At 36.7% G+C, this 26,991-nt stretch overlaps 1 protein-coding gene across 3 annotated transcripts in view; it reads left to right on the forward strand.

The window, feature by feature from the left end:
- prelid1a (PRELI domain containing 1a) overlaps positions 1 to 26,991 on the forward strand; it is an 87,582-nt gene that overhangs the window by 26,460 nt on the left and 34,131 nt on the right. For all 3 annotated transcript variants that reach the window (XM_039751726.1, XM_039751728.1, XM_039751727.1), the window contains exons 4-5: positions 12,543 to 12,656; positions 16,368 to 16,446. In XM_039751726.1, coding sequence (XP_039607660.1) covers positions 12,543 to 12,656; positions 16,368 to 16,446 — 193 coding nt within the window. The remainder of the gene's footprint in view (positions 1 to 12,542; positions 12,657 to 16,367; positions 16,447 to 26,991) is intronic.

Consider the following 26,991-nt stretch of genomic DNA (forward strand, 5'->3'; position numbering starts at 1 on the left):
TGATGTTGTTAGGCAGATTTGTTGAATTGGGTGTGTTGAGTACTGAAATCTGCAATTACTGTGGCTCTTCATTATCAACTGTCTTAAGCGTGGAAGTTTAACAGAATGTGACACATCATTTACTTCAGATGCATATTTTGCATGTGACCCGACATTTGCGCCCCGACAAAATCGCGAAAGTTTCATTAAATATGAATTACTAGTTTAAAGCATTTATAATAATGTTTATTTTAGAAGTCAATATTATGAGACGCGGCATGCCATCAGCACGGCATGCAGATAGTCCTTAAGATCACGCCCTGCATATGTAGGAAGAAGTGCAGCAAGGGCATCCCACTCTCTTGGCCACTTTCTCGATTTTTGTCGTGGTGATTTTGTCGGCGTGCATTTGTCGAAAACCAGTTAGCGGATTTGTCGACGCTCATTTGTCCATCGCGGTTTTGTCGGGGCACATATGTCTATCGCGCTTTTGTCGGTGAACCATTTGCACGTCATATTTTTGTGAACATAGTCATCAATTCTTTCTAGCTTACATTGACTTCTACACTGTTGTCTTAAAGCTGAACAAATGAGCGGACACACAGCACCTGCGATAACATATCGTTCATGTTTAATGTCCTTGAAGTCCTATGTATGATCTGTGTGTGCAGGAAGGTTTTTCTTTGCAACAGGTTATGTCTATTTTTAAGATGCATAGTGTGCTGTCTGCACATGCAATACACACATGTTTAATAGGGGTCATTTTTGGAGACTTCTTGGCTGTATCGCTCATCATAATCAGAAGTTTGCTGTCTATTGGATCAGGTTAACAAGAGCACCACTGTGCAGTAAGATTCAATCCAAAATTGGTCTATCTGGGTGAAAAAGCCCCCTAAAAGCTGATGGAAGTGGTCTTCTCTGAATTTTTTCCATTGCCACCATAGATGCAGGTGAGGAAAGTAAATATCTCCACCTAATAACATTCACAGTTAAGAAACAGTAGAGAAAGAGCAGCTTACTGATAGAATGTCTGTAGGAGGCCACTGTAGCTTTTGTTTATTATTATTACAACAAAATGGGGCATAAAAATTAGGTACTTTGGGCATTGTTGTTTATTTTTAATATAAAAAGGAATTTGGACCCCTTTTCTTTGAATTAAGGATGTTGTTCTCTGAAAAATTCCTAAATCCAGCTGGCATTAATACTCTAAAATATAGTTTTTGGGACTGTGTGTAATTTCTTTGGCTGATTTCAGAAAATATTTGTATGGTTGTTATTTTTTTGGTATAAAATCTAATTAAATTTGGATGAATTAAACCCAAAAAATAGTAGAGGTACATATAATTATTTGACAATCACAAACTGCGTAATGTGTTTATATAATTTGGTGAACAAAGAATAAAGACTGTGACACCAACCAGAGATAGGAGTTTTGCAAATATCCCTTCCTTGCACCCGATTTTGCATTTTGACAATACAAAATAAAGATTTAACACGTACAGTAATTAAAAAGAGACTTTTGGTTTAAGTCAGTTATGTCATGTGCTATTAATGCTAGTGTGGCTTAAAATTCTTTGGCAAGCGTTAGTAATGCAGTATGTCTCATTGACTTGAAAGATGTGGCAGTATACAGCATTCCAGTACACTTACCGGACTTACAGAATGTGGTGACCGTGTCGGATTATTATATTAAGAGCCTATCTTTCATCTCCTTTACAGACTGTCTACCATGGTATGAGTTTCAGTAGTAATGGGCTGAGCATGTTATGAGTCTGTTGTAGATGAATGCCTTCTATCTACCCAGTGGACTTCCCAGGCAACCACAGGACAGCTCAAATATGCTACCTGTTAACATGCCCTATGGGAATTCCATGTCTAATCATCACACTTTTGGACCTCATCACTACAGATTTGAACAAATCTTGGCATGCTGATGTGGTCATAGGAGTAACCCATGGAACTGACATTGCATGTGTCTTGGATCAATATTTAGGGAGATTTAAGCTAACCTCCAGCATCTCCACCACCAACCCTGAACTGGATTAACTATTTTGGGGACTGTTCTATTATGTTTTAGCAAGTTAAAATCTGTTTCTTGTAAGAAAACTAAAAGCTGTGTGTATATATTCAGAGAATGGTTGTTGACATTCTGTAAATTAGGCTGGTCTTACTCCAGACATACTTTGTGTAACTGAGTTAAAGTTTGTTCACAAGGACCCCTGTTGTTTCTGTAGTAAACAATTCATTGGATACCTGCCATTTGTGTGCTGATTATGAGAAATGCTAAGTTAAATCTAAGTACAGGCAAAAATGTTAAAAAGGCCTTTTTGTTTTGTGCTATAATATGTCAAACATTCAGGAAATCCACTTCTTCCTGAATTCTTGGAATTAAGTATGAAACTTTTTGTCTGCCATAGTTTTTTTTTTTTACTTTTTTTCTGCAGTGGCTTGGTTTAGAATATATTAATACATTTGTTAGTACTTTCTATCTGTTGTGAATGCTGGCCCGGACACACACAGACGGACATCATATTGTTCATCACCACACACTGTTTATTTACAATAATTATTTACACACGTGCACAAACCCCCAGTGCCTTCTGCACCGATTCCCCAAAGTCCAAGCTCACAGTTCCTGTGCCTTTCTTTCCTGGCCGCCTCCAGTCCTCTCTCCAGCTCTGTCCACTTCCACCCGACATCTGCCAATGACTGGAGGGAGGTGGCCCCTCTTATAGGAACCCGGATGGGCTCCAGCTGCTTCCTGGCACTCAGTCTTAGCCACACCCCAGTGTGGCGGAAGTGCCGGCTGCGCACCCAGAAGCCGTCCGGGTGTCCCCTGTCGTCTTCCCCCAGCACTTCCTGGTGTGGCACCTGGGCGCCGCCTGGCACCTTGCAAAATGTGTTTTATTTGTGCCCACTGCTTCCAAGTGCTTCACTGTAGACAGTTTGCTGTTCCTCTCTATGTAATTAAATGTTGCAAATTACATTGCATTTGTGCAAGTTTAGCATTTTCTGAAAGGCAAGAAAAAAAGGCATATAGGAGATGAAAATGAGATGCATTTAAACAGCCAAGCAGACACCTCACAATATGACTTCTTGGTCTCTAACATCGAGTCTTTACAAAATGTGTATGCTGCTTTTTCATTGGTGAATTATTTGTTTCAAATTTATGATAGGAAAATTAAGCTGTTGTCTCCTCTCGCATGATAAACATGTATTATATGAGCATTTTTCTTACATTCCAAGCTGGTATTCATGCACCTTAGTTCATATACAGTTATTAGTTAAGCTTCCTGTAATGTATATATTTGTTTTTCTCTTTTTTTCTATCTGTTTCTCTATATGTGTGTTTGTTGTGATTGTAAACAGTGGCTGTGGAAAGGGAATACGTCATCTGAATGGCAAACATTAGGCACCAATATATCACACCTGGCTTTTAACATTTCATTCCTTAAAGTTAGCATTCAAAAGAACTTCAGTTATCTCAACAGTCTCTACAGTCAGAGAGTGAATGTTTAGTTACAGTACAGGACTCTCCTCGCACACTGGGGTATCATGTTTCCATATCTATGGCAGAGTCATAGAGAGTTGCAGCGTAATGTTTTTAGTAAGGCTGTCATCCTATAACTGCGTTGGACTATCTTTTTCATAGTGATTATAGTTATTTTAGTCCCCTCTATACTGACCAATATTACACACAATTACATCTATATTTCTACATTTTATAAATATTGCACCTTTGTGTTTTCTTTTAATTCTCATCTGTGCTCTAATAATCTCAAAAGAACACCACCACCTTCTGGGAAATTTTATATATAACTAGGGGGCTTTGCCCCCCCCTGCTCGCTTCGCTCGCCAACCCCATGTTTTGTTTTCCAGATACACACTTTTAAGATTTTTTTTCTTTGAACTGTTGCTATTTCATTAGTTTCACTTTTATTTCAGAACTTCTGTAAAAACAATACTTGTAATTTTTCGAGTCCCAACATACTGAATCTTTTAAATGAGACATGTGTTTAATGACTTTGTACCATAATTCAGGATAGCACAGACAAAACGATCTGCATCATCAGCAGTTAATACATATAATTTTTTTTTGCAAAGTAACCAATAAATGCATGTGAGGTAAACTCTGTTTTTGAAATTCTCATCACTTAAACTTCAAAGTCTATGTAATCCTCTTTAATAAAAACCCTTGTGTGCTTCCAGTGTCCGTGTGTCTTCTGGTGAAGTGCATGCGCAGGGCCACACAGCACGTGTTCAGTCTCTTCCTGTGCATTCCCTGTGCAGAGAGAGAGAGAGACAGATACACACACAGGCGCACGCGAGTCACGCACGCACGCACGCACGAGTCACGACACACACACACAGGCGGCGCTTGAGTCACACACAGAGTCTCACACACACACAGGCGCACGGGAGTCTCACACACACACACACATTGCGCCTATGTTTTTTTAACTTCTTTATGATGTTTTACTTTGTTTTCTACTCTTTGTCTTTTATTTCTGACATCACTTTGTCCTGCAATTTTTTCAATTACACCTAATTCCGTGATGATTATTTTTCCTTTTTTTGAGTAATTTACTTTTGTTTGTACTAATGCGATCTTTACCATCTTTTTTTGATACTGTAGCGACCTCTGCGTCCGGCTCAAAAAGAGAAGTAAAAAAAACAAAACTGACAGACATACCAAAGTCTCACAAAAGTTTTACTTGAACAATCAAGAAAAAGAACGCCGACTTTGTAACCCCAAACACAACCTTCTAGCACCCTCTCCAACCCCGCCTCCCATCCCGGGACCCCCCCTTTACCGCATCAATCAATACCCCGGTATCAGACTTCCGTGCTGTACTCTGCCCTCCCTCAATCGAACCTAACAGTCACTCAAAAAAAAAAAATGTTTCTACCTGGCTGGGACATGACAATACTTTCGAATTTTACTGCTTTCATATTCTTTACCTTTCTCCACATGTGTATCACGCCATCATTTTTTTATTTTTATTTGAGTGTTTCAAATTCCACTGCTTTCGTAATCTCTATCCTGCTCTGCATGTGTATAGTGCCAACATTTTTGAACGTCTTTATGAAGTTCTACTTTGTCTTTTAATTCTGATCCTGATTGGACGTGCTTTTTTTCAGTTCCACTTGTTCCGTGCTGATTATTACTTTCCTTATTTTCTGAATTTGCACCTAGATTCTTCTTGTTTGCATTTTTTTCTCTCCTTGCATTTTTTCTCTCCAACGCTTTTGAGTCTCTTTTCTCTGTGCTGCTTTCTTCTTCGCTTAGTCGCCTACGTTTCATTTATAACGTATTGTCCTTACACGCTTTATATGCGCTGAGAACCCTGGATCTGTGTGTGCTCAAAGCCTTTACATGACTGAATGTTTTGCTGCCCATGGTCTTATTTGATATTGGTTGTAAGTAGTGCATGTCTTGCAGGAATCTCATGTTCCATGTCATCGCGAGACGGTCCTGGGTCAATCTCTTGGCACAAAGTCTCATGTTTAAGGACCCCACGAGACGCTCCATGGCCAAACTGTTTCGTCTCGCGGGTCTTTTAAGTGTCTTCCGTGATCTTCACGTGAAGATCATGTCTCATCTACCTAGTCTTTCTCTCCCAGGATTTTTAAAAAATAAAACCCATTTATTAACAGTGAACTAGTGTTTTGAGTCTGACTTTGTGTGAGTATGGGTATGTGTTAGGCCTGCAAATTTAATGTTGTAATACATCAAATTAATTTTCAAAGGTATAACACTTTATTTTTTTCCCTAACTACATTAATCAACAATCATTGCTACCTAAGCCAGGTAAAAGGTAGGACTTGAAAAGGGCCATTAGTTGTTGAATGGCCAAACATGAATCTCTCTGCTCAGTCGTAATTTGATTCCACTATTTCATCTCTTGGTGCTCCTGCTGTGACACTTCACTCCCATCATTACAAATCAAAGTCTTCCAATGCTGACATTGACAATGAGAGAGCAGTTCCCTGTCGCTTCCATATCTCGCACAAACACTGATGGATTTCTGTGAAAGTGAGCACCTCAGTGGGTTGCATTAGACTGCAGTGGGTGCTGGGTGGTATTTTAGCCTTCAAATTCCTGCAGATTTTGTTTTTATTCTCCAGCCTAAGTGAAGTTTTGTTTTTTCTGTCCTCCTGGCTTCCCGACCTTACCTTTTCCTTTGTCACATACTGTATAATATTATTGCCTAATCTTGTTTGTTTATGATTTACAGTATATTAACTTCCTTTATATTCCATCTTGTAAAGCACTTTGAGCTACATTGTTTGTATGAAAATGTGCTATATAAATATATGTTGTTGTTGTTGTTGCACACTTCTAAAAATAAGTTACAGTGCTGAGAGATATCATTCAGCATGATCTGACAGTTCTTACAAATTATCTTCACATGGTACAGTTGTGTCGTGTATTTATATAAATGGCACAAGTCTTCACAGTTAAGGCAGCTAAGACATTTTACAGAGGTCACATTTACAGTAAACTACTAGACATTGTTGATCCACCTCAACTAATCATGTGATTAATGAAGAATAACGGGGGAAATCTTGTGATTGGTCAGTCGTGTGTAAAAGTTTTAATTGATTGATAGACCTACAGTATGCATGATTGTAAACTTTCTTAGGCTGATGATCCATTCAGAACTCCGACCCCATGAACCTTTATTAAACCAGTTAGAGAATGGACTGGACTTTCAAAATTTTAGATTAGTAAACTTTCTTATTACCACAGTGTTTCCTGGCTTCAGTCATAAGCAGTTACAAGTTACATTTACTCCGTTACATTGACTTGAGTAACTTTTTTAAAAAATTGTACTTCTAAGAGTAGTTTTACTGCACCATACTTTTTACTTTTACTTGAGTACATTTGTGAAGAAGAAATGCTACTCTTACTCCGCTACATTGGGCAACACTCGACTCATTACTTTTTTCCATTTATACATTAAACTGTATTTTTGCAAGAGAGAAGTTGCCAGTGGATCTACTGCATGACTGTTTCACCAATCAGATGTAGCCACGCATTCACATGACCACACACAAACATCCTGCGTCTTGCAGCCTGTGAGAGACTTTTTAGTCATGCGGTGCTCCTTTATTTTGTAAAGATGTGATTTATTTTTACTATTTTTTTTATTTTACTAGGAGGCTTCGCCCCCTGCTCGCTTCACTCTCGAGTTTGGTTTTCCGGATGTATAATTTAAAGAGATTGTTATTTTCATGGGAATTGTTACATATGCATTATAATTACTTTTACTTTAAAAACTTTTGTGAAAACAATACTTGTCCTTTATTTCCGGCCCCGTGCTTGGTTATATGACTTTCTCGCAAGACGTATAATGCTGCTTGCGTTGTAAAGGGGGGTGGCGGCTAAACACACGCTAAGGATATGCCGTCAGATCATCTGCTTGTCTCTTGTCATTGTTTTAAGAGATGGGAGCACATGATGCTTGTCTGCCAAAAGCAATCCAACAACTACTAGGTTAGATGTCTGTGGACTTGTTTTATATGATGGCTCACTGCCTTGTCTTGCGTGACGTTGTAAAAACAATAATTGACCTTTATTTCCGGCCCCAGTTAAATCTCTTTCTTGCGGGATGTATAACACTACTCGCGTTGTGAAGGTGGGGGGCAGCTGCTATCACACTGCCCTTTGATCATTTTAAAGCCTATACAGTTGCTGTACTTTTTGCCACTTCGTGTCTCTGCTGCTCACGTTGTAATAGCTTCTCCGTGATCATAAATATACACCTGACCGAATTGTGTTTTCTTTGCAGTTAAACTTGTCTTTGCTTTAACTGTTGCGGGACCACAGATTCTCATAGCGTATGGTCCATTATTGTGTAAATCTAAGTTTTGTGCATTAATTGACGCAAATGCAAAAAGACTTTGTTTTCTGCTCTTTGCCTTTTATTTCTGACCTCGCTTTGTCCTGCTATTTTTTCAATTACACCTGGTTCTGATGATTAATTTCCCTTTGTTTGCACTAATGCGATCTTTTAGTCGTTGACGTTTCATTTATAACGTATTGTCCTTTACACGCTTTATATGCACTGAGACCCCTGTATCTGTGTGTGCTACGTACCTTTATACTAATTTTTTTTGCTGGCCATGCTCTGATGTTGCTTGTAAGTAGGGCGTGTCTTGCAAGAATCTCATGTTCTATATCCCCACGAGACGCTCCGTGGCCATTCTCTTTCGTCTCGATCGTGAAGATCATGTATCGTCTTCCCCACTGTCTGCAATCCCTGCAATCCCTTCGCTTTTAATGTCATCAACGAATTTCACAAGTGTACTAACTATACCAGAATCAGTGTTATTAATATAAATCAAAAAAGTAATGGTCCAATGACTGACCCCTGAGGGACTCCACTGATGACCTTTCAGAATTTATCTTTGCTGTGGGGCTGTATCAAAGAAAGTCTAGGCTAATTATTTTGTACACTTTGTTTTTATTTTTATTTTAATTTTTTTCTCTTTTGATGTTTCAAATGATTTTTTGATCTCCTGCTGTTGTGTCCAGCATTATCTGGCTTTTTAAAAAATTTCTTATGCACAGATTTTTTTCAGTTTTATTAAAGAAATAATGCTTTTATTTATCCATTTTGGATGACTTTTTAGTCTTTTTGTTTTATTGGTATTTGGCAGAAGCTTTATTTTGACCTTGAATCAGAAGATCTCTGAAGTGACACTAACTGTGTAGTTACTGATTTTTTTCCTATTTGGTGTTTTATCTTGTAGATACTTTCTCATTCCCAGTAAAAGTCTTCGCTTTGGTGTAAATTTGTGTGTTCTTGAAGATTATCTAAAATTTTACCAGTATCAATAACTGCTGTTCTTATTACTCCAAAGTTAATATATTTTATTTTGTATTATTTAAGATTTAAGAAAGTTTTTTTAATCATATAAACAACATACTGTATACATAGATGTTTACATTTGTAAGGAATAGTTTTGGTTTCCTACAAATTTTTGTCAATTGTATTTCAGTTGGTTCTGAATTTAAAATCTCATTTAAAAAGATTCTAAATATTTGCAGCATGAAAAGTTCAATTGAGATTTGTCATTTGTAAAAATAATATCACAGAATAAACACAATGTTTTTATGTGTACTTTGCATGAAAATTTTTGTGGATGAAATTTATTTTGTATAGTAGAAATATTATGATTTGTACGACTCAATTTTGTGAAGTCGATTGTGCTTCTTCAAACAGCTTGATCCTGTATCTCCTTACCAGTCAAGCCCCCTTCCATTAGATCTTCTTTTAACTTATTCATCCACCTCTGCTTTGGCCCTCACTCACTTTCTCTTTCCCTGTACTTCTATTCCAATCATTTTGCCTACATAGTTATTGTCCCTTCTCATCACATGTCATACCACTTCAACCTACTTTCTTGTATTTTCTTAGATATCTCTCCCACTTTTGTGTCTCATTTCTTATTCTGTCCTTTTTTTGTAACTCAACACATCCAACATTCTCATTTTTGCTTCTCCTGTGTTCCCCCTTAACTGCCCATGTCGCAGCTCCATACATCATTGCTGGTCTTACCACTGTCTTGAAATCCTTCCCTTTAACCTTCACCTTAAATACTCCTGATACCTTCACCTTAAATACTCCTGATACCTGATTGTTCCATCCACACTACACTCTGAGTTATCTCTGCAGTTTTCCATCTCGGGCTACTACTAATCCTAGATATTTAAATTTCTCTGCTCTTTTTCAATAGCTCTTCCTGCAAGTTAACTTCTGAATCCTGGTCATCATTAAATCTCATATTTTGTCTTCTTCCTATTTACAGTGCATCTGGAAAGTATTCACAGCGCATCACTTTTTCCACATTTTGTTATGTTACAGCCTTATTCCAAAATGGATTAAATTCATTTTTTCCCTCAGAATTCTACACACAACACCCCATAATGACAACGTGAAAAAAGTTTACTTGAGGTTTTGCAAATTTATTAAAAATAAAAAAATTGAGAAAGCACATGTACATAAGTATTCACAGCCTTTGCCATGAACCTCAAAATTGAGCTCAGGTGCATCCTGTTTCCCCTGATCATCCTTGAGATGTTTCTGCAGCTTAATTGGAGTCCACCTGTGGTAAATTCAGTTGATTGGACATGATCTGGAAAGGCACACACCTGTCTATATAAGGTCCCACAGTTGACAGTTCATGTCAGAGCACAAACGAAGTATGAAGTCAAAGGAATTGTCTGTAGACCTCTGAGACAGGATTGTCTCGAGGCTCAAATCTGGGGAAGGTTACAGAAAAATGTCTGCTGCTTTGAAGGTCCCAATGAGCACAGTGGCCTCCATCATCCGTAAGTGGAAGAAGTTCAAAACCACCAGGAATCTTCCTAGAGCTGGCCGGCCATCTAAACTGAGGAATGGTGGTAGAAGGGCCTTAGTCAGGGAGGTGACCAAGAACCCGATGGTCACTCTGTCAGAGCTCCAGAGGCCCTCTGTGGAGAGAGGAGAAACTTCCAGAAAGACAACCATCTCTGCAGCAATCCACCAATCGGGCCTGTATGGTAGATTGGCCAGGCGGAAGCCACTCCTTAGTAAATGGCACATGGCAGCCCGCCCGGAGTTTGCCAAAAGGCACCTGAAGGACTCTCAGACCATGAGAAACAAAATTCTCTGGTATGAGACAAAGATTGAACTCTTTGGTGTGAATGCCAGGCATCACGTTTGGAGGAAACCAGGCACCACTCATCACCAGGCCAATACCATCCCTACAGTGAAGCATGGTGGTGGCAGTATCATGCTGTGGGGATGTTTTTCAGCAGCAGGAACTGGAAGACTAGTCAGGATAAAAGGATAGATGACTGCAGCAATGTACAGAGACATCCTGGATGAAAACCTGCTCCAGAGTGCTCTTGACCTCAGACTGGGGCAACGGTTCATCTTTCAGCAGGACAACGACCCTAAGCACACAGCCAAGATATCAAAGGAGTGGCTTTAGGACAACTCTGTGAATGTCCTTGAGTGGCCCAGCCAGAGCCCAGACCTGAATCCGATTGAACATCTCTGGAGAGATCTTAAAATGGCTGTGCACCAAAGCTTCCCATCCAACCTGATGGAGCTTGAGAGGTGCTGCAAAGAGGAATGGGCGAAACTGGCCAAGGATAGGTGTGCCAAGCTTGTGGCATCATATTCAAAAAGACTTGAGGTTGTAATTGCTGCCAAAGGTGCATCGACAAAAGTATTGAGCAAAGGGTGTGAATACTTATGTACATGTGATTTCTCAGTTTTTTAATAAATTTGCAAAAACCTCAAGTAAACCTTTTTCACGTTGTCATTATGGGGTGTTGTGTGTAGAATTCTGAGGAAAAAAATGAATTTAATCCATTTTGGAATAAGGCTGTAACATAACAAAATGTGGAAAAAGTGATGCGCTATGAATACTTTCTGGATGCATTGTATATGTAACCCTCTATCTTTCAAAGCCCTTACTCATTTTTCGACTTTCTTGTCCTCTCTTCTGGTGCTATATAACACAATGTCATCAGCAAAAAGCATGCACTGGGGGATTGGTCTTTTATCCCATGACTCAACAAATCCATAACCAGATGAAAGAGGTAAGGACTTAAATAAGATCGCTGGTGAAAACCTACTCTAACTGGGAACTTATGCTTTTAACCCAAGTCCTCACTCCCTCATACATATGCTGAACAGTCCTCACATAGGTCTCTGGTAGTCCTTTCTGTCTCATGCACCGGCAGACCTTTTGATTTGGCATTCTATCATAAGCCTTCTCCAAATCAGTAAACATATGCAAACCCTTCTGTCTTTCTCAGTGCTTCTCTGTAAGCTATCTCAATCCAAAGGCTACATCAGTTTTTCCTTTCCCTGGCATAAAACCAAACTGATTCTCCCTCATGGTGGTCTCTTCCTTAAGCCTTCTGTGCCAAATTTTCATTGAGTGTGACATCAGCTTTATCCCTTTATAGTTTCCACAATCCTGAATACCACACTTTATAAATGGGTACAATCACACTGTTCCTTCACTCCTATTCTGTCCTGTTCATAGATCTTCTGCAAATGATTCCAAAATATATCTACTTCCTTTTCTCCTAAACTCTTCAACACATCTACTGGAATATCATCTGGTCCTGTTTCCTTTCCGTTTTTCATTCATTTTAGTGCATCCTTTACTTCCTCCTCATTCTTGATGCTAGACCTTCATTTGAGACTCCATCCCCAAATACTACCCTTAGATATTCTTTATTCAACAGTTTTTTAAAGTACCTCTTCCATCTAATAATTTACTCGGAATAGATATTTACCCGTTAGTGGTGGTAATAAATTAATTCCATTATTTTTGTCTTTCCCTCTCTGATATATGTTAGCTGTTACAAAGCTTTTAGATTTCAAACCATTCATTATGTTTAAAGGTCATATAGTTTGTCTGTTGCATTTGAATAGTGTCTGTATATATATATTTATTAGACTCATGCCTGTCACTGCTTTATGTATACTCAGGTGTATAATGTTGAGTTGTATATATTATAAAAATGTCCTTTTCTTTTTACATTCTAGGTTGTGATAGAAAAATGTTTTTTTGGTACGAATTCAGAAAAACAAGCTTGGACTCGGGTTCAGAGGGAAGCTTGGATCTCTTCTGCAGTATTCGGTTTCTCTCGAGCAATTCAGGTACTGTACTTTGGAAAAGAACGAAGTAAAATGAACCACAATAGTTATTAAAATGGCAGAACGAGTCATGCGAGCATTCAGAAATTGTCTTGAAGAGTGTATCGCTAATGATGGCCACCACCGTGAAGACATAATTTTTAAAACAATCTTTTTTTATACCTTTCTTGTGTCATAATGAAATTTTTTTTATCTTGTAGCATTTTTGTAGAATAAACGTTTGAAATGTTGTAGTTTTTTTTTTCTCTCACCCTGTATTATGTAGCATCTATAGGGAGGTCCAGATCTAAATTATACAATTTTCATTACGCTATAACTTATTAAGTTTACTACATAGAAAATCACCCGGACCATCAAGAAGTGTGTGAACTGATGATATGAAGAATCGCCTTTGCGCCCACATAAATCAAAGTCATCTAGACGATCTGCATAATTAGATCTGGACCACCCTGTAGTGCTTCTGGGCTTATTTAGCCCTTGCAAATATTACTTTGAAATTAGATAAGATTTAGAGAAATAGAAGTAAGTTTGCAACAAAGAACAATTCACAGAAATGTATTAATTATTTCGGTAGCTCAGTAATAATATTGGAATGTTATACAGAGTGTAGAACTCTGAGAGTCAAATGAGGGTTGAATGGTGCACAAGCCCTCCTTTTCCCTTAGCAGTGCTCCTGGCTGATCCCCCACAAAGTGCCTGCCAATGTCACACCCACCGTCTCAAATGACTATTGTTACACCACCTCAAGCATGGATCTTGTCACAAATAACTTATTTGCTTACTTTTGTTTGCTCTAGACAAAAACTGAATATCACTTTTTTATTCATCATAAAAATGTAGTGTGGTCAAAATAAACAACTGTAATTGACATTTTTTATGCAATCATTTCAATTTCTTAAGAAATGAAAATCAAGTTAATATCTTGTATTCTGGAGATATTAATAGTAAAATGCGCAAATCTAGCCAAACTGACAACTTTTATTGAGGTTGTCTCAGTTTTTATTTTTTCTAGATATTTATTTGTAAAAAAGTACAGCTTTATCAGTCTATTAGCCATTTTACCTGTTGAAGACAAGTAATAGAGTCATTTTTAAAATATTCAATATCTCCAGCTCCAAATGTACCTTCAGTGCCTTTCCTCTGTATCTGCGTGGGTTTAAACCTCCCTTGGCCAGGGCACCTTCTGTCACGTGTGTTCTTATAAAGTCTGCTCCTCAGGCTGTGTCATTTCGAGGCTGTTTGCTTTTATAGTTCCCGTCTTTGAAGGCAATTTTCAGAGTAAATCCTATGACTTTACTCCTCCTCTCGTGTCTCTCACTCACACTTTGTCTTTTTAGCCAAATGGACTATTCACACTAAAACCAAACTGACCAATCATATTGCTTGGTCAAAGGGTCTAGAGAGGTGCTGTTAGGTCTGGAATGAAAAAAAACAACAAAGTCATCAGTCCTAGAAACAGCAGAGGTGCTAATAAGAGCTGGGGAAGAACTAGGGTAGAGTAATATAAATGGACTGTATTCAGGTTCTGGGGGTAAGGGAAAAGTGGAAAGAGATGAGTGGAAGTAACTTTTTAGGGTAGAGGATTCTGGTTGATTATCTTGAATAAGCTCTTATGGTGTTGTTGACCTTTGCCAATTAGCCAGTACTGGATTGTGACTTAGAAAGTGCATGCCTGCATTGACAGAAATGGGAAGAGCAGACTTCTTTATACCGTATATACTCGCGAATATGTTCTCCCGCAGGTAAGTCGGGAGTTGATTTTACAGTATAATTTCTGGTATTTTATAATGTCGATTGTATAAGTCGAATGCGGAAAACTCACGCTATTGTTACAAGAGATTTTTAAAATGCTAATGCCCACCTGAGAGAGTAACCATGGAGCACACTTCCTTTTTTTTCCTATGTGGGTGTGGCAATGCTTTGTATCAGCATGTGCTGCTAACCTCTCTCTCTATTGTGGCTACGTAACCACGCGGTAATACCCGAACTATTTTGAAGCAACATTTGCATTGATTTGTGGCTTTGTATCACACACCCTCATACACCTTTATCATAAGAGAATCCCTTATCTACAATAGAGCGTTCGATCAGAAGAAAATATGAAGCTGGTTTTAAATTAAAAGTCGTTGAAATGGCGAAAGAAATTGGTAACTGCGCTGCTACAACAAAATTCTATGGATCTGAGAAACCGATGTGAGATTGGAGGAGGCAATAAGAAAAAAACAAGTCACATTTTTTGAACGGGTGTATAAGTCAGGGTCTGATTTTTATGATCGATTTTTATACGTGAGTATATATGGTAGTCAGAGAAGCTCAGTAATTGCCAGTTGCATTCTAGTCTTGAACGAGGGGTCTTGAGCTTTTATGGTTTTTTTTCTTTGATCCAGGGGCAAGGTTGTTTTTTAAGCAAACTGTATAATATTGAATGGAGCTGTCAGATTAACATTATATAAAGGTACAAAGATTAAGTTGCAAAGTTAGTCATTACAGTGTGAAGCTGTAATCTGGCTATGTGAAAATAATATTACATATATAAAAAAACACAAATACAGTTGACAATGTCTTGGGTATCAATTTATATATTGCATGGGGTAACGAAAAAACAAAAAATAATAAACCATGACCCACTAAAGGTTATTGGTGGACTGCATTGTGAATCTATGTATCGAAGGTAAATTATAATTTTGCCACATAATGTTAATAGTTAAAAAAGGAAAAAGGATTCCCTGAATGTATATATGCATTATGTAAAGTTTATGAGCCGTTTCACTGGCTGTTCTAAAACATGGTGATTGTGCATTAACATAGCCATTTTTGCACTTATGCTAGATATGGAAAGGTTTATATATTAAAGTGCGCTCTGTTAAACTGTTATTGCACACTAATACACTAACTATACTTGACTGTATAAAAAAGGATTTATGGTATGTACTGAAGTACTTCTGTCGGATGTCTTCGTATTCATTTAGCAGTAATCTAAACGGAGCAACGTTTCAGCCGTGGCATGGCCAAATGGGGAGGCAGCTAGATTGATGAGGTCTCCAGGACTCTAAAAATATCCAAACCTAATTATGTCATATCATCTACTGTTAAACCGTACTTCTAAAATTTTTATTATTATGCTGTTTTAAGGAATTGTTCTGTTCTGTGTATTGTATTGTATTGACCCCCTACTTTTGACACCCACTGCACGCCCAACCTACCTGGAAAGGGGTCTCTCTTTGAAGTGCCTTTCCCGAGGTTTCTTCCATTTTTCCCTACAAGGTTTTTATTGGGAGTTTTTCCTTGTCTTCTCAGAGAGTCAAGGCTGGGGGGCTGTCAAAAGGCAGGGCCTGTTAAAGCCCATTGCGGCACTTCCTGTGTGATTTTGGGCTATACAAAAATAAACTGCATTGTATTGTATTGTATTGTAATCTGAGTACATCAGTGTTACTGACTGGTTCTAGAATAATAATGTAGATTAATATTTTATTCAGCTCTTTCCTTAGATAAATTAAATATAAATGCTAGAGATCAAGTATTGTTGTAATATGTGTTGAAAGGTTACCAGTTTTGGTGCATATTACAGTTTTCTGAGAAGGATGTTATTTTACATCTCTTTTGACAGGCTTTGTCTAAAATAAAGTGTCATCTAAAACTAGATCTTCCTGTTTTTAAAACATAACATTCCTTGTTATATTTATTAAAATGACTATTTTTTTTGTAATGATTCAGGAGTTTGGACTTGCAAGATTCAAGAGCAATCAAGCAAAAGCCATGAAAGGACTTGAGTACACGTTAGCAAATTTGCAAGGTATGTACTTCACTTATTATTCTCAAGCAAATTTTTAATTGTTCAGAAATGTGGATAACACAGTTGACCTGTGCACTGTATTCCTGTATCGGGTGCTGTTGAGTAAGTCTGACCCATATAATTGTTACAACAACACCTTAAACCCACACTAAAGCACAAGACGGGCTAAACCTGTCTGATATATTCATAGTTTTAAAGGCTTGTGTCACTCTTACCACATGATAAGGCTAGGATTCACAGCTAAGCTGACAAGGTTCATATCTGATACAGGATCTGTACAAATTTTCTCAATAAAGAGGATAAGGAGAAATTAATAGAGCTAAATAAAATGACTTTGCAATTTGGAGGGTATATACCAAAATTATATGATATTATGTATCAAGATGAATTTGGCATTTTCTTGTAGGTTGATATAAGAGAACAGTTTCTTTTGGTCTAATACTTTTTAAAATAAACTATTAAAAATTCTATAATGCAACAGAATAATAATTTATAAAATATCTTGTACGTTCTACCTTTGTAAAAGACTCTAAAAACAGATTATGGGCACATTTTTTACTTGTTAATTTAAAAGAAAACACTTACAAAACCTGAAAGGTTTTCCTCATAATGTTTTAGGGTGTGTGTAAAGGCTATACACAGAATTTAACTGTAAATTGTATTGAATTTTTGAAAGCAAAAATCAGTACCCTACAAATCTGGTTAGACTCATTATAATTCAAGACCTAGTGTGATTCCTATACTGTACATCTATGTTTATGGTATGCAGGATGTGTAAAGTTGTAAAATTACAAGGCAAAGGACAAAAACCTTCCTGATGCTGTACTCACTGAAGAGCACTATGCCAGCCTTCTTATAAAATGAAAACTAATTAAACTAGAAGCCACTCAGGTGAATGAGCACTTAAACAACTAGGATCTTACTTTTCACAGCTAAGTGTTGAGTTTTGTACTGCAAGGTTACTCTGTAATTTTGAAAAATGTCTAGCCTTTAGACTGACTATGAAATAAGGGAGAATAACAAGATGGAATTTGTTGAGCTCTTTTACCAAGAAATGTGGGCAAGAACAATGTGCTTCACAGCCCTTCACATGTTAGTTGGAAGCATTTTCTATCAACAACAGAAGCAACACACTTGGCTCTCAGTGAAGCTACATTGCAATAGAAAGCATAAGTCAATGCTACTATCCATAATGCATCATTCAAATAGTGGTATAGAACTTCAGAAAACTGCTGCTTTGTGTTTGTTTGTCCTTCTTTTCTTTAAACACTAACCAGCGTTATCAGTGATGTCATTGGTTGCAGACCTTTTACTTATCTTAGCCTTTTCTGGGACTGTCAGATGTTGATGTGGGCAATTAAGTACTAAAAACAAACCCCTTTAAATATCTGAGATGGATAACTTTATAGGCTCACAGATTCTGTTTTTAAAGGAGGTTTGGCGTAACTTCTGCATTTGATTGTGCAACTGGTTCACCATTAATTTGAGCTGTAGATATTAGGGCATGTATTGTCACTAACTTGATAAATGGAAACTTTACATGGAAATAGTAGTATTAGCAATAGCATAATGAAATATTCAAAATCAGATTACTTTTATGCTGATATACAGAAAAAGAGCAGCAAAACAAATTATCCAAGTGTTCTATTTCCACAAGAATTCAGCTAATCAAATGTTGTTTAATTATGTGTTTTTCACCACTCCGCTAATTTCATAACTTGACCATTTTAGGTAAATTGATCATATATTTTTCTTTCATACTTCTGTATGGTTTTCATTTTAATTTATTTCGACTCGTGTGTAATGAGTTGCTGCTGTAGTTTACTGAAGGGTTAATATTGATTAAATGGCTCTAACATCTGTCAGCTTTATCATTGTTAACAGTTTTAACAATAATGGTAATATTCAGAGGCAATAAACAAATCTTGGAAAATAGTCTATTTTAAAAGAAATATTTATTGTTTTTTTTCCCTTAGAGCTGTTTAATTTGATTAGTCAACTGTACTCTGAGGAAAACAAAAAGTGAATACAGTGCTAGTGTTGGTCAAGTCCTTGTTTCCTGCTCTTGATTTTCTTGTAGTTGTCCTTTTTGAGGTTATTTTAGGTTCCTTTCAATGCACTCAAAACACTGTGTTACTGATTGTGTGTTTCAGAGCCTAAAAGTAATTCACTCTTTTTAAACTTAACACTCTTTTTTCCATGAGATGTTTGAATATCTTCACTGGAATTTACTTTTGTTTTAGAATGTTATGAACAGTGGTTTTTGCCTTTAAAGTGTTTTGAAATGAGTCTTACTTGAATGCGTTTTCTTTTAACTTAAGCACTTAGGATATAACAAAATGAAATACTGTAATGTGGTCAGACAGCTTGGAGGATGTTTTCTGTACTGTAATATGTAACTTTTGTCAAACATTCCCAGGACATCAAAAAACGCTCATCAGACTGCTTTTAATTTGAAAACATAAAATGTGCATGTAAAAATATATATCTTAATATGTTTTGTATAAAAGCTCACATTAAAGTCTTTATTGTTCTCCTAAGATGGAGTGGGTAAGGGCATCGGTTTATAAAGCTTCATAGTTAAATGATTTCACAAATTAAAACAAATTTTATCTCAGATAATTAAAAATATACTAACATGAAATACATTAGCATGTGATCATGATATTGTGTCATGTTAAAAGTAACAACAGAGGACATTTTGCTTGCACATAACAAAGCGTTTTAGCAGGTTCGTGCAAAAGCATTGCATATCCTGTTGGTCTGTGGGATAAGAGAGGAAACCAGACAACTTCAGAGACACTCAATAAAGGCAATGACTAGGCAGAAATTCAAAACAAGTAACATCACTAACCACTGAGCATCCATACAACCAAAAACGAACTTGATTTAAAAATATCTCGTGTGACAAAAGTATTTATACATAAGCAGCTGTTCAATTTTTCAATGAAAAATGGTTGCTTGCAAAAGTGAAATTAAAATGTAAAAATGATATGTGTCATTCACGCATTACTAAAAGCTCTGTCATTTTGTTTTGAGATTGTACAATAATAAACATCCTTAAGAATTATTAAAAAAAAAAATGAAGCTCAATTGCCTTCATAAAAATAAGATGGTCACAAACAAAATTAAATAATATTTTAAGTTATTTTCTGTTTCTTTAATAGGCCAAAATGGATATTAATAAATGGGCACAAACTGTTTTCTTACGCTGATACTGTATTTTTGAAGTTTAAACTTTCTGAGACAGCTCTTATATAAAATGCAAAGCAGTTACAAAATAGAAAAATTATAAGCACCTTGCCTTCTGTGCAGATATAATTTATGGAGTTGATTCCCCAATTTATTATTGAATAGAAATGTCTACCAAAGTATTAATTCATAGCATTTAATAATCCATGACAGCCTGTACTCTTTCAAGTATATTGGAATAATATTAGTTTTTAAGAGATGCATGGCATACATATAGATTGGGACTAAATGGGGTATGATCTACATTGATGCAAGATTCTGATAAAGTGCATAAATACAATACAGTCCACCTCAGTTTATCACAGTACACGTTAATGCAAACTCCCATTGCCTAACTATATTATAGTAATAAAGTTAACTATTTAAGCTTTATATTATACCATTTTGCACATTCTCAAAACTCCATCTGAGGATCTACTTGTGTGCTCACCCATTGACACTCGCACAGACTCCATACAGAACCAACCGGAATTTTGTTGTTGTTAGGTTGGTACTTGTAGTACGTGGTTGGGCCGCTAGGGCGATCTAGTTACACTCCTCACAAGTAAGCCTGCTAAGTGCCATCAGTCTGGAAGGTTGTGCTTGTGTTCAGTGAATTTTGTAAAAGTAGTTTTGTGCAAGCGTCGTTTTTTTACGATGGCCGATTATCATGAGTAACGCGCGGCAGTGAATTTTTCTTTTCTTCTTGAAAAAAGTGTTGCAGAGACTATTGTTATTGAAACGATATGACAACCCTGAACCACCCACCCTACTCACCGGATTTAGCTCCGTGTGATTTCTTTTTGTTTCCTCGGATGAAAAAAGACTTGAAAGGAAGGCGTTTTGCTGACGTCGAAGAGGTAAAACAAGAAACGACCTGAGCATTAATGGGCATTACTTCAGACGAATTTAAAAATGTTTCGAACAATGGAACAAACGGTTAGATAAGTGTATTTCCGCCAGTGGAGAGTACTTTGAAGGAGACCAATTGTAGTTTGTACAGAAAATTAAATTAAACACGTTTTAAAAATATTTCCGGTTATTTTTGGGTCCCCGCTCGTATGATTCAACTCCGAACACTGGACCCTGGAGATTATATTACTGAGTTGCTCCATGTTTTAATAGTAAAATATATAATTCACGAAGAGTTCTAAAAGGTAACTTTTTAAAATGTTCCTCTGATCGTAATAAATAGTGCAAGGTATTGCATAATAAAAGTCGTGCCAAAGCAAAAAGATTACATATGAAGAAATGAACAAATAAACAGATAAATCATCATTGAATGCACAATATTAAGCTAAATCACAACATGGAATGATCCAGAATGAAACTTGGAAGGTGGGGCTAAAGCCTCATTAGTGTCAAGAAATGACCAGACGATGATCATGTGATAGGAACTTGCCTTGAATTTGTAAAGATCAAACTTGTCTCTTTTTTTCCTATTCTGTTCAATGCACTGCCTGGGGTTTTCAGAGTTGGTAAGAAAAATTACTTAATTCAAACTGCTCGCTATTTAAGGCACTATACTGTGTCTTGCAAAAGAACTTGTAAAATGTTGCTTTCTGGATTACTATTAATACTTGTTCCAGTTCATATTTTTTATTGCATACTCTATATTCTAGAACATTGTCGGGCAACCGGTGCGCAATATTCTAGGGGCGCCGCGAAAACATTTGTAAAATATTTAAAATTGCTAGTGGTTTTGAAGTTTTGGTTGATTAAAAAGATAATGTTTAAAAAAAAAAAATATGTTGGAAAAACAGATAACGGAACACTTACGGAAATGAACGCGAGAGACTTCAAATGATCGACAAGGAAATGCGCGTCGGTCTTTCGAAAATTGATCCTCGCATCAATCTCGTATGTGCTGATAAACTATCTCAGCGTTCACATTAATTAAATTTAAGATTTATCCTTTGATTCCTTTATTAATAAAATGTCTTTCAAACTTGTAAAATTAACTGTTTTTATTGGCGATTGTCCATAGATTGTGTCGTCACGACTTTATTTATGGGCAGTCCCTCAGGTGCGCGCGAAAGAAAATTTTTGGACTTAGTGCGCCGCAACTCGAAAAAGGTTGCCTTTCACTGTTCTAGAAGAAGATTTTTGAACTGAAAATTAGTTGCAGTTCATCAGATATCATAAAGTCAAAAACTGAAATATTTTTTGCTAGCTGTTAGGTTTTCATATGAGAAGTAAATTGCCTCACAAGGAGCATTGATCTGTGCCTATGTACCACTGAAGGCAATGTCATATGCTCCGGGTAAAAACTCCCAACATCTTTAGAAGACTTGGCTGCACATTGACTTTGAAGGAAATGCTTGAAAATGAAGACTAAAATAAATTATAAGTCAGAGATAATTTAACATAAATATATAGATTAAGAAAAAATACAGCATTTATATCTTCACCTACTGACTTCATAATCAAGAACCTGGAGCCTCATCATACTGCCTGGAAAAGAACTTTGTGAAAGTGATCTATTATGTAATATAATTAAGACTTCCTTAATGTTAGCAATAAAACGTATCTTTATATGGGTGGAACACTAGTGCAGTGGTTGATGCTGCTGTTCCATGCAGTCAGCATTCTGGGATTCAAGCTGTATGTGTAGAGTTTGCATGTTCTCCTTGTGTCTTTGTGGGGTTTTCTCTGGGTGCTCCACTTTTTCTCCCATACTCCCAAACATGTGCAGCTTAGGTTATTGCCGATTCCAAGTTGGCCCAGCAATGGACTGGTGCCCTGTCCAAGACTGTTTTCTGTCTTGGCCAATAGTGGGATCCTGGCAATCCTGACTTGAATAAAGCAGGTTTGAGGCTGACTGAATAACTGACAGACACTTTATGTTAAATCATTCTATATAACACCAGCGTCCTATTTTGTCTTCTTTCTTGTTTCCTGACAGGTTTGACTATACAGGTGCATCTCAGTAAATTAGAATATCATCAAAAAGTTAATTTATTTCAGTGATTCAATTCAAAAAGTGAAACTCCTATATTATATAGATTCATTACACACAGAATGATATATTTCAAGTGTTTTATTTCTTTCATTTTGCTGATTATAGCTCATTGCTAATGAAAACCCAAAATTCAGTATCTCAGAAAATTAGAATATTGTGAAAAAGTTCAATATTGTAAACTCATGGTGTGACACTCCACTCAGCTAATTAACCCAAAACACCTACAAAGGTCTCCTGAGCCTTTAAATGGTCTCTCAGTCTGGTTCAGTAGGCCACACAATCATGGAGAATACTACTGACTTGACAGTTGTCGAGAAGCCATTGACACCCTCCACAAGGAGGGTAAGCCACAAAAGGTCATTTGTTAAAGAAGCTGGCTGTTCACAGAGTGCTGTATCCAAGCATATTAATGGAAAGAGAAAAGGTGCACAAGTAACAGGGATAACCACAGCCTTGAGAGGATTGTGACGCAATCCACATCTGGGACACGGGCTACAACTGTCGCATTGCTTGTGTCACACCAATCCTGAACCAGAGACAACGTCAGAAGCGTCTTACCTGGGCTAAGGAGAAAACAGACTGGACTGTTGCTCAGTGGTCCAAGGTCCCCTTTTCAGATGAAAGTAAATTTTGCATTTCATTTGGAAATCAAGGTCCCAGAGTCTGGAGGAAGAGTGGAGAGGCACAGAATCCTAGTTGCTTGAGGTCCAGTGTGAAGTTTCCACAGTCAGTGATGATTTGGGGAGCCATGTCATCTGCTGATGTTGATCCACTGTGTTTATCAAGTCCAAAGTCCGCACAGCCATCTACCAGGAAATTCTGGAGCACTTCATGCTTCCCTCTGCTGACAAGCTTTATGGAGATGCTTATTTCATTTTCCATCAGGACTTGTCATCTGCCCACACTGCGAAAAGTACCAATACCAAGTTTAATGACCATGGTATCACTGTGCTTGATTGGCCAGTAAGCTCACCTGACCTAAAATGGAGTATTTTCAAGAGGAAGATGAGAGACACTAGACCCAACAATGCAGATGAGCTGAAGGCCACTATCAAAGCATCCTGGGCTTCCATAACACCTCAGCAGTGCCACAGGCTGATCGCCTCCAAGCCACGCCACACTGATTCAGTAATTTATGCAAAAGGAGCCCCGACCAAGTATTGAGTGCGTACATGGACATACTTTTCAGCAGGCCAACATTTTTGTATTAAAAATCTTTTATTGTAATATTCTAATTTTCTGAGAGAATGAATTTTCGAGTTTTCATTATCTGTAAGCCATAATCAGCAAAATGAAAAGAAATAAATGCTTGAAATATATCATTCTGTATGTAATAAATTTTTATAATATGTGAGTTTCACTTTTGGAATTGAATTACTGAAATAAATTAGCTTTTCAGTGATATTCTAATTTATTGAGATGCACTTGTAGGTGTGAAACATGTAAACTCATTTGATTAGGATGGTTTACCATTTTAACTGCTTGAAGGTCAATTCTATATGTGAATCAATTAATTTTCTTCTAGGCTTGTGAAGACCACATGATGAGGCAATTTTTTACCTAGGGACATTTCATTTTATTAATCTTGTTATGCACCCTAATTTGGGAATTCAAAAACTATGAGTATGTCGGGCTTATTTCGGATATGTCCTGCTGGCACAAATTAGAAAGAGTTTGTGTCTTACCTAGCTGAGTTCTTTAAATATATAGCATCACTGCGCTGTTCAAAATTCTTCATCAAAACAATAAGCCGACTTCAGAGGAAGACAGTTACACTTACAGAACTGACTGTAAACATTATAATGAATATAATTCACTTACTGTATATTAAGAGCTCTGTGTAACACTGAAAGACATGTCTGGTATTTACCAGAAATTATGAAAATGGCCACCTTTGGAAAAACATTCTTATGGTCAGATGAGGCCAGATTATATTTTCTTGTCACAATTCAGGGTAATATGGATAGCCCAAACACTGGCCGTCTCCCAAGAAGCACTATACCTACAGTGAAATATGATAGTGATGTTATGCTTTTGGATCCCTATAGTTAGCAGGAACTGGCCAAGTTGTCAGAACAGAACAGAAGGGATGGTACAAAATAGCACTATTACCAAAAAAAATGAAAATACCTGAGTGGGCCAGTCAAACCACTGACCACTGCCTTGAAAACCTGACTTTGAAAACCAGGGTCCTCAAATACTGAAATAGAAAATTTAATGAGCTGGAACTAACTCAAGAGGAATGGGCAATACTGTAATGCAATTTCTGTGCTCACCAAAATAATAAAAAACTGTTACTAAGACAAAGAGTGTTTCAGCTGAATTCTGTGAGCTATAAATACACTAGCATATTTCAGATTTTGCAGTTTTTGACTTTTAAGATATTTTTAACACATCAGTTTACAATGAAAATACAGGTAGGAGCAATATATGTAAGTATGATTTGTAATCCTGTAACATTTAAAAAAATTTTGGCCTCAGTACTTTTGCAAGGCACTGTATATATGAAAGTAATATTGTACATTTTTGTTGCTGTTAATTATTTAAACTTGGAAGAAGCACCTAATATTTTTTCTTGCATTAGATGACAAATAAAGGTTTTTTCTACTACTTTTAAAATCATAGCCTAGCCTATTAGAGTCAATTCTTGATTAACTGGGAAAATGGGAATTAGCCAAAATGAAAGTTAAAAAGAAATTCATCAAAACATGGATGGTGTATTGTGTTGTAATTAGAGGTGACAAATGAGTACTCTAGCAGAAACCTTCTTACAGTGCTGGTGTGGATAGAAAGAATATAGTAGGGCAGGATTACTGAGGAAGGAAATGAGGTTTAGCAAGTAAAGTTTAGAATTGTGGAATATTATGTTTTATTTTGTTTTTGAGAAGATTCAATTAGTAGACAGGTAGTTGCAGTTTTTCATTTAAATTAAAAAGATGCCATGCTTATTTCATCAGTCGCTACTGTACTCTGTTGACAATGGAATCTCATTACCAGTGCAGTTCATCACATGAAAAGTGACTGTCGACCAATATTAAGTAACTGCATGCATTAAACACAATGTTACTTCTATTGGCCACAATCGTGTTGTTATAATTATTCCTATCAACAGTGTTTAATTCTTAAACAACACTGTCCTCTTTCCCGACAGCTCAGATAATCAAGATTTGACCAAGTGTTTTCTAGGAGTTCTATCTTAATACCTGTGTGTAGCACATGTGATGATTTCTTATCAGATTTAGAATTGTGCTTGGTGTCTAATATTTTTTATTTTATTTAATATGCAGTACTAATATTAATTGCTGAATCGTTAATATTTCCATTAAATTAAACTTGGATGTGTGTCTTGGACATAAAGTTTCTCAGCTCAACAGAGTCAGTATACAGATGTATTACCTAATACAGACCATATCTCTTATGTCAGAGTTTCTTCAGAAAGAACAGCCAATACAGAAAAAAGCTTTTAGTGTATTCAATCATTTATAATAGCATTTATAACTTTAATAAAATTACACAAATATACATAGATACATTTAATCTAATTCAGGGTTGTGAGTGGATCAGAGCCTAACAACCCAGCAGCAATGCAGGAAATGGTATGATTGAGGTCTCCTGCAGTTTGCTGCTGATTTATTGGGCAGAACAAATCGCCAATTATATGACTTGTAGCATTGCTTACTAGTCATCGGTAGGCCGTTTCTGAAACATTTTCAGCATTTGTAGATTTTGTTTTATACTTGAAAGACATACAGAAACACTGATTTCTTTTAAAGCATTTGACATTTCTAATAATTTTCCTTCTCCCAGCCAGCTATCAGTATTTTATTTATGATCTTTCATGAAAAGCCTTTACCACCAGAAAGCTTAAGAAATTTAAACTGCTAATCAGCTGAATGTTTCACAGTATTCAAGTGTTGTGCTCAGAACAAACAAACTAGTTAATAATGGGTATTGTAGAAAATGGTGACCAAAATAATGTATTGATTAAATGGTGATTGATAGGCTCAACTCTAAATTGAATTAGGTGTTATGGTATGAATGGCTTTACGTCTTTAAATAAATCACAGACCTGATGGCTTCTGGAGCAAGGCTGTATGAATGAAATCGCGAATGTTATTACAGTTTACAGACTTGAGAGCTTGTAAAGGTTAACATTTCCTGATAGATCCTTAGAGAACTTTTATAAAGGAAAGTTAGTTTGGCACCACAGATAAAAGAGTAAAGCATTTAAAATGCTTACTGCAGTATTTACTGACAGACAGCTGAATTTTAGGAAGCTTATGGAAGAAATACTTTAGACTTCCATGAAGAAAACACTTTGGTGGGCATAAAATAGAAAGAAAATTACTAAT

Source organism: Polypterus senegalus, chromosome 4 (assembly GCF_016835505.1).
Source record: "Polypterus senegalus isolate Bchr_013 chromosome 4, ASM1683550v1, whole genome shotgun sequence".
Lineage (NCBI taxonomy): Eukaryota > Metazoa > Chordata > Cladistia > Polypteriformes > Polypteridae > Polypterus > Polypterus senegalus.